Source organism: Pezoporus wallicus, unplaced genomic scaffold, assembly GCF_028554395.1.
Source record: "Pezoporus wallicus isolate ANWC-B61680 ecotype Strahan unplaced genomic scaffold, APGP_CSIRO_Pwel_v1 scaffold_6446, whole genome shotgun sequence".
NCBI classification, from domain to species: Eukaryota; Metazoa; Chordata; class Aves; order Psittaciformes; family Psittacidae; genus Pezoporus; species Pezoporus wallicus.
Window position 1 is genome coordinate 4,535,637 of NW_026636264.1, and position 9,198 is coordinate 4,544,834.

The 9,198-nt window shown below is 37.9% G+C and overlaps 1 protein-coding gene across 1 annotated transcript in view; it reads right to left on the reverse strand.

The window, feature by feature from the left end:
* Positions 1-9,183, reverse strand: part of ATM (ATM serine/threonine kinase) — a 61,381-nt gene extending 52,198 nt beyond the window's left edge. The window contains exons 1-9 of the mRNA XM_057399717.1: positions 9,080-9,183; positions 6,923-7,024; positions 6,728-6,840; positions 5,365-5,510; positions 4,790-4,954; positions 2,120-2,285; positions 1,594-1,832; positions 580-743; positions 38-207 (exon numbers count right to left, since the gene is read on the reverse strand). Coding sequence (XP_057255700.1) covers positions 38-207; positions 580-743; positions 1,594-1,832; positions 2,120-2,285; positions 4,790-4,954; positions 5,365-5,510; positions 6,728-6,840; positions 6,923-6,994 — 1,235 coding nt within the window. The 5' untranslated portion in view covers positions 6,995-7,024; positions 9,080-9,183. The remainder of the gene's footprint in view (positions 1-37; positions 208-579; positions 744-1,593; positions 1,833-2,119; positions 2,286-4,789; positions 4,955-5,364; positions 5,511-6,727; positions 6,841-6,922; positions 7,025-9,079) is intronic.
* Between the last annotated feature and the right edge of the window lie 15 nt (positions 9,184-9,198).

A 9,198-nucleotide genomic window follows, 5' to 3' on the forward strand; every position in this document is an offset into this window, starting at 1 on the left:
CTGTAGTGATATTTATTTCACGTAAAGATGGTATTACCAAGGTATGACATCAAAATCCTTCTGGGATCTTTGCAGGTTGTCTCGAATTATCTCCCAGCCTAGTTCAATCCTCCTGCGCTTGCTTGGTAAGGTTTCATCATTGGGCTCTCTTTGTGAAACAGCATAAGACTGGGTAACTTCCAGAACTTTGGTATCCTCTGTAAAAACCTTTTATAAAGAGAAATAAAGAAGTATGCAAATAAAAAAAAAAATGTAGGGAAAACCGAAATGATAAGATAAACTGGTCTATTTTTTACTGTGCATAAAGCCTCTTAAGACGCAATCAGAATTATTCTTTACTACAACAGAACCTTTGTTTATAGTCTAATAAACAACACTAGTGAAATCTAGTGTGATTTAGGAGCCACACACTTCTAAACTGCACAAAAATTAATAATTAAACACAACAGAACACAGACAAAAGGTACTAATACATCAGTAAATGATTCTGAGGAAATGCTAAAGCCTATTACTCTAAAAAAGTAAAATGCACAACACAGCAAATAAATAGTCAACTTTATATTCAAATAAAAACGTTACCTGATGACAAATATCAGCCATTAATTCAATCAAATTTTCCTTTACAGTAATATTACGTGAGGCTGAAGAATACTTTCCTCTACTGCTGATGAGATTTATTTCATTCACCAGCAGATCATACAGGTTATATAAGATACTTTGCCATTTTTCTGAGTCATATGCACCTGTACCTGCAAAATCAATGAAAAGATAACCTGTACCACATTGTATGGATACAATATGCAAACCTACCTGTATGATGTAAAATACACACCTACCTAGACGATGCAAAGTACAGCCAAAATCAGAGTAAAGCACAAAAAGCTTAACAAATGCAGACATGCAAAACAAGCCTTATAATGGAGAATGAATAAAATAAAAAAGTGGAAAAGGTTAAAGAGAATTTAATCAGTGTATACAAGTAATTAGGGAAGGAACAAAGTTTGTAATAAACAGTTCTTTTTCTAACTGGAAAGACTACTATGATATGCAATGGATAAATTTGGACTGATTATAAACTCTTTGCCATTTGTAGACAATGTAAAAAAAACAACACCTTTAAAAAGATGCTGCAACTGAAATAGGCCATGACAGACAAGCAGAGTTACTGAGTGATCTTCTGTGAAAAATTTTATACAGTAAGTCAGATTTAGACCATAGTAGTAATTTTTAGGCTTAAACAGACCTCGTAAGATATGACCACATGTGACAATCTAAAAACAATCCAAAATATTCTTTCCCTTCCCCAAATATTGTATGCTTTGATTCTTTAAAATCACCTTTTGATTTAAAAAATTTAAACCCCAACCCTTAAAGGACTTAATACAATTAATATTCTCTTACTGCATACAATTTGAAAACTCATTTTCACTTTCACTCAATATTAATCTATAGCATAAAACTACTGACAAGTAATCATCACTCCCATTAATGTTTCCAAGACTCAGTATCAAAATTCAGAAAGCTGGCACAATTCAAACAATCGCATACAGTGATAGAAAAAACTCCAAAAAACTCAAATAACTTTTGCTGTACCTTTTCCCTGAGCTTTTGCACCCTTTGGATGATGAATATGAACTTGGAAACGAAACAACTCAATTATTGACTCCTTCAGGGAATCCTTTGGTCTATATTGAGTCCATATATAAAGGACTGTAGGCAAAATTTCTTCCCCTAATTTACAAATCCGTATGCGACAGTTGACAGCAAACTTATTGCAGAAGATATTCATTGCTCCAACAATATGATCCAGGCCTGCAGCACTCTTCTCTTGCCTGCAACATAAATCTAACACTCAAACTTCCAGAATAAATAATCTCATTTCTTTTCACAGGAATTGTTTAAACATGAATACTAGCAAGTAACTATATTTAGAATATTATTTGCCCACTAAATCCAGAAGTTAATATTTTCAGTAATTTATTAAATTGGAATTCAAAGACAGAACAAAATATGCCTGAAGAAGTATTACCTGCTATTATGCAGGTATTATCCCAAATACTTAAAATGAGCTATCTTTATAAGTAAGTATTAGCATACAAAAGGAGCACTTGCAACATACCTTGCACACTGCATTGCTTTTGAAAAGAAGATAAGCATATCAGAACTCGACCCATCAGTTTGGAAGCAGTACCCCCTTGCAAGTGTGTGAATTATCCTAGCCACCAAGACTCTATTAATCTTCCCAGAAGGTTTGAGGTACAATTGGCCATACAGGACCAGCAACTCTGCAAACATATTAAAAAAAAAAAGTCTTTATGACATAATGTGTAAATATGTTATAAATATAAAAACATGTATATGCATATATACTACAGAGGATTACATAAAAATGCTGGAAGCAAACTATTGCATTGAATACATAGAAATGATCATTCTGAATTGAGCTGCATTTCGCTATTCACAAAAGTTAACAGGGCAGGGGGAATGTGCACGTGGGAAATAAAGCATGTAGTCTACACTGGAAGTAAAGTTATATTCATTCTGAACTGCGATACAGTCTGCTTTGTGTTACACTGAGCAAAGTACCTACCACCGCATGATCAATTTGCACAACTACTTACACGCTCAATTTCTACTCTACATCAAGTAGAGCAGGGGCTCCATTTGTTGCAGAATACACAATAAAATACTTGGAAACAATTTACAGCCACACATACACTAACAAAGAATTTGGTGTAAAAGGAGTAGGTAAACCAATCAGAACAGTTGAAACTGAGGCTCCCCCATATTTCCATTACATGGAAATTCACACAGCTTCGAGTTTCTTTTAGTAAGATTAAGTTCAGCTTCTACTGGCCTCACAGGACTCCTTTGATAATGCGGCCAATATGACAGCTTGTCATAATTTTCACAAACACGACTATAAACATTCAGAAGCTCAGAATTTCCAGCAGATAAGAGCGCCTTGTGAAATCAGTACTTGTTATCTAACTTTGGCCAAGAACTGGAATCCATGTTTACTCTCAACTGCTGTACCGGATCACTGATTTTGTAAGTAGAAAACAGACTTCTCCATTGTACTCCAAGAATTATAAACAAGGTGGAATTGCTAAAAAAGGTTATGATAACCTTTACAAAGCTCATATCTCTCCTTTAATAAAAGCAGATTGCTTCATTTAATGGATTTAAGTCTGACTTCCTCTAGATTTATGACCATTAGTCCAGCCTCAGTTCAGTAACTGAATTCAACTGTGCCCCTTAAGATCTAATGCCAACATTTCTTCTGTCACTTTTCCAAGCTTCCACCCATACACAGATTCAGCAAACTTCTGTGTTCCTAACCTACCTAACTGCCACACAGTAACTCTCATAGGCTCCTCATGCAATCTGCACGTATACTTCCTGTGACACTCAGTCTTAGCTTCCCTTCTGTGACTTCTTCAACATGTCTTTAACATCCCTGGTTACTTGTCTCATTCCCTACCCACCTACCATCAGTTCTACCCAAGTACCCAATTCTTCAAATGCCTTTCCTGTCTAGTACTTTGAATTCCAGCTTCCAGCCTCCCTATCTGACCAGCAGGCTTACAGCCCTTTGTCTTCTACCCCACTCACTGGCTCCTCGTCACGGGCAGCTTTCCTATGCAGTTGAGGCTTCAAGTTCTATATCCATGGTCAAATGGTACCAAATTCTTTAACTTCTGAGATCTCACCCTCAGGCTCTCTAACTACCAAACCACACCTCTCAATCTGAATGGTTCCATTTCATTTGCTCTGCTTCACCAGCCTTCAGCAGGGGTTTTTTGCACACACACCCCCCCCCTTTCATTCCCAGTATCACCAGGCCTCTCTTCTGAGTTTTTTGCAGGTTGATTTCCATTCTGTAGTTCAGCAGTTTCTCAAGCTACAAAGCAGAGTATTTTCTCATAAAATGCTTTTCAGGAATTTAAATTGATTTTACAGCACTACACCATGCAAATACAGTATTTCTAAACTTTCTCCAAAACTGTACATGCAACATGCAGCAAACACAACTGCAAAACTTCTAATTACCTTTTTTTTTCCAAATTACTGTTCTAGTCCATCAACAAATAAAAACAGATGAGTTGAGAGCTCAGCACACATCAAATGATTCAAAATACATAAAAAATATTCTCCATGATAAATAATATCTTGGAGTCAAATTCAATCCTCTGAAAAGTGAAAAATCCTATCTGTATTTCCACTCAGTTCAGGTTACATGCATTGCCATCACTCAACTTTTAAATCTGCTTTTATCTATTGAAATCTTAAGCTTTCTAGGTTGTCTTTTTTTTTTATATATGAAATATGTGCATATAACAACAGTGACACAACAGGCTTTTTAGGACCTTCATAAGCCAACAAAACTCTGATAATAAAATTCAATAGTAATGCTTTATCAAACCTACACCAGCCACTACCTAATAAATTGTGAACAGGAGCACATTTGCAGCGCACACATTCCATGGATTTGTTACACATATTAAGCCCTGTGGAGACCATGTGTTCATATATTAACTCATATAGAACCTGATTCTATATGAGTACACATGCTCAGCAAGCAAGAGGCAAACAGGATGAAAAAGAAAAAAAAAAATCAATTCCCAATCTTTGCTGCTTTAATTCAACTGTAAGCTTACAAGGCTGACACTTTTTTAGTCCACTTTTTGTGTAGCACCTCGCACAACAGGGCATAAAGAAAGCAAAATGTACCTAATCATGCTTCTATAATAGGAAAAGACATTTGCTGTACGCTTAAAAACGTTACCTGACCACTGCTTCTGGGATATCTCACACCAATATTTCCTTACTGAGAGAATATCTTTAAGGAGTATACTACTACAATCAGATCCACATGCAGCACAACTTGTTGGCTCTCTTATAATTTCCAGCACATAAATCAGAAGTTCCTGACATTTCAGCCTGGGTCTTCCTATATGAAGAAAGAATGTGAGATTGTAATTAACCTAAAGTGTACCAAATAAATCTGAGTACCAAACAAATTATTTGTAAATGTTTATTTAAAAATAATAAAAAAAAAAACACCTCAACAGTTCAGAAACAGTTCTCTTAGGAATCACCTTAAATAGCTTCTAAGGAATAAATTACTTACGAGAGGACAAAACAGTTATATACCCATTGAATAATTAGAAAAAGGCATTGTGAACATCAACAAGGACAGAGAAAGAGCACAAAGGACTGATTCACATCAAGATATTTAAATTGTGAACACCTGGAAGTGTGTGAACCCTACCCTGGTAACTTACATCAGAGTAAAAACTCAAAGTTGAAAACAAAGCACCAAAACAAAAAAGTAATTCCGTATGAACAGATGTTACTGACTTTTATTAGCACATCTGATTAAATATTTGACCAAGCTTCCAACTTCTTGCACTTTTTTCTGTCTGGTAGTTTGGGTTGAAGCAGATGCATTTGGTTTTGTCAGCTGCAGGTTTTTCATTTCTTTCTGGAAATACTTCTGCAAGACACTTCAAAAACAAAAGAGATTAATTATCTGCACGTTTATGACTAAACAAAAATAGGTAATTACAGTTTTAGCCTACAGTGTCAGTGCTTGTTCTTCTCACAATTCTAAATAATGAAGACTAATTGAAATATATTACAGCTTTAGAATGACAGAAATAATCTATTAAAGGAGCTGTAAATTCTAAAATAATCCAGAAGCACCTTAGAAACCAAATTTTCCTTTAAACTTTGTATAATGCTAAACATACAACTTATAATTAGGGAAAAAATACCCAATGACAAGTTTTTCTATTTAAGCTGCAACATTGTACAACAAAACAGTAAGAAGTATTCTTCACTGTTTTTACTGGGGAAAAACTTCCAAGTCCTATTTCACTATTGTTAAAAATTAACATGATTACATTTTAGATCTAAAAATAGATTAAACTTTTCACTGGCTTTGTCGCTAGCAGTTACTGTCAATTTTCTGGCCTCCTATTTATATTCAGTTCAGAATCTGTATTTCTGTATTTCTCCTGTGCATTTCTAATGTATTTCTGGCCATCTCAAAAGAAACATACAAAATTTATCAAATACCTCTTGTGGTATTACTGGTATAGCTTTGAAACAAGAACTACTCCAATGCTGAGCAATTAAAAACATAATGGAAAGCTGACCAGCCTATGAAAGCTAACACTTCAGAAGCACTTTTAACATGAAATTTAACACTGGGTCCACTTGCTCCAAGAAGAGATTGCACAAACACTCAGACCAGTCTCACAGTACACCTAAAGCACATTATATAAGAAAAGGGACTCTACAAACCTGAGCCCAGCTTCTTTAATTCACAAGCCACACTCCTTCCACTGTATCTTGAAGAACTCAGGAACACAAAACATTCTAATGAGCTATCTACAATCTACATATGAACTACACATTGAAATTCAGATTTTCAATAAAAGAAAGCAACTATTATTTTTTGCAAGAAAAAACAACCAATTAATTAATGATCAGTTTCCTAGCAGTTAAGTTTTCTGCATGTGTTGCATTTTGGCTATTTTAAATTTACTTCCTTCAGAGACTAACACAAGTCACTTCTTGTTTACAAGCTGACAAGAAGACTAAATCAATCTGTAGAAAGATCAGCATTAAAAGAGTCCCAATAAACAAAAGAATGATGTTTCAAATAAGAAAACTGCAACCATTAAAAAAAGGAAAAAAAAAAAACAATGAAAACTACCTAAATACAGCATCCCAGTTGAGCTGCTTTCCTTGTTTAGAATCAGAATTCCGGTCCAGCTGGAGAACTGTTTCAGAATCACGGAGAAGTCGCTTGAAATTTTCAATTTCCTTCTGAAAATGTATTTCAAGAAGAATTATTAATGATTCCCTTCACTGCTAATTGAGGCACACACACCAAAAGAAAACTTGTTACCCTTCGCTCCACAGCTTTCTCATTTTCAAGACGACGACAACAAACAAGCAGATTGTGTAATGCAAGACTCATGGTTCAGTTTAACAGAAGGGTCATTTGTATCTGCAAAGAGAAGAAAATGATAAAACAGTAATGATTTTATTTTATACAGAGCCAAGTCAACCAGTCAAAAACATAGCTATGTGATATATTTAAAATTATAAAATGCATTCACTTGGAAAGGACCTTAAAGATCTTCCAGTTCCAACCACTGCCATGGGCAGGGACACCTTCCACTAGACCAGGTTACTCCAAGCCCCATCGAGCCTGGCCTCGAACACTGCCAGGGATGGGGCAGTCACAGCTTCTCTGGGCAACCTGTGCCAGTGCCTCAGCACCCTCACAGGGAAGAATTTCTTCCTTATATCTAATCTAAAACTACCTGTGTTCAGCTTAAAGCCATTCCCCTTGTCCTGTCATTATATGCCCATGTAAAAAGTCCCCCTCAGGGTTTCTTGTAGGCCCCTTGAGGTACTGGCAGACTGTTATAAGGTCTCCCCTCCAGTATCAAAAATAACCACAGTGCCATTTCACTGAAAATCTCATTCATGTCTGGGTTAGTCTTATTGATCACAAGACTGAAGCAAAATCTCATGCCAAGAATATAACCTATTCCCAAATGCAATGGTCAAAGAATAACAGCAGAAATCCCCTTCACATGACTGACTTTCTCCCTTTTTCTCAGTGTTAAGAGTAGAGTTGGTCAGGCAATATGGAGTGACATTTTAAGAAGATTCAAATGACACAGAGCTGAACACACTCAAACAGCACTTTCAATAGCCAGCTGTGGTCAGTACCTGTCTTAACCTCATGCTGCCAGCAGAAGGCAGCACTTTGAAAACTCTTCCTCTCTCACACCACGTTTTTATAGGCATGCACTACCACATTGACAAATCCTTCTGGACTCAATATGCCAAAGAACGCTCAAGTATCAATCATAACAGAAAACAACCTTTTTCTTCTGTAGCAACTTAAAATGATGCCTCATCTTCCTCAACAGAGGCTGGAATTAGCTAGATCCTGCATTTCTACTTTACATAGAATTATGCTGACACAGAACACAACAGTGACATTGTACACAATTTTTCTACTTCTCCTTTTACACCTTTAAAGGAGACCCAAGAGAAACTCTGTCAGAAAAAGATAAGACAAACTCAAGATAACTCCAAGCACATGCTGCTGAGGCTTCAGCAAGCGACTGAGAATAGGCATTCATGATACACAGCACTGCATCTTGTGCACGTAAATGTGAATATAAAAACACACATTTAGAAAAGCAAAACCTGAAGTATCTACTGCCTTTTATTTATTGCTTTTGGCTTCAGTCAAGATCTGGCTGGGACTAAGTATAATCAAGAGATACACTGACTAATAGGTATGTATGAAAATAAAATGTAAGCAGGAACGCTGGCTGTACAGTACAGCTGAACTCATTTAAGTGATGAAATGAAATTAAAGTTGATGCTTTTGCTGAAAGAGAAACTGAAAGGAGGAAGTAACATTTTAACACTAACAGTGTCTAAAAAGCTGATGGGCTGAAAAATGGTGGACCAAGAACTGTAGCAACATGGGTTTTATGTTGTAGGGTCTGGGTATCAAACAGGAAGATGTTAGTCCTCTAGTTTGTACTTAAGGGCATTTCAACAGGCATAATAACAGTGAAAAATTCCTAATACTGAATCCATCTACTATTTCTCTTACCAGTTACACAGTTTTCCAACTACCCATTATGACCACCATCACCTCCTGGTAAAGACCACGTCGGTCAAGGTGCGCACACATCAGCAGTACATAAATCACCGCCCCCAGGCATATTTCCCCCCCCCACCCCCAGATGCTCCCGCGCCAGAGCACGGGGCGTTACACTAACGGCCGCCATCAGGCCGCTCCCGCACGGGGACCTCCCGCTCCGGTACCCCCGCAGCAGGCGTGAGGCCCCTCAAAACAGCGTCACGACGGCCGCTGGGCTAAGCCCGGGCCCGTCACCTCAGCTGCCCAAGGGCGGCAGAACTGGGCTCACCACCCGAGAGGGCGCGAAGCCGGGCAAGGGAAGGGGAGGCCGAGCAGCCCCTCAGGCGAGAGCCGAGGGTCGGAAGAGGGGGACAGGAGCGGGCCCACCTCCGAGCGGCGTGGCGGGCGGTGGGAGCCGGCGGGGTGGAACGGGCGCCCGCGGCTGCGGTTTGCGACCCCCTCTCCTCCCAGCAGCGCGTAGCTGGGAGGTGCAGGGCAGAGCAACG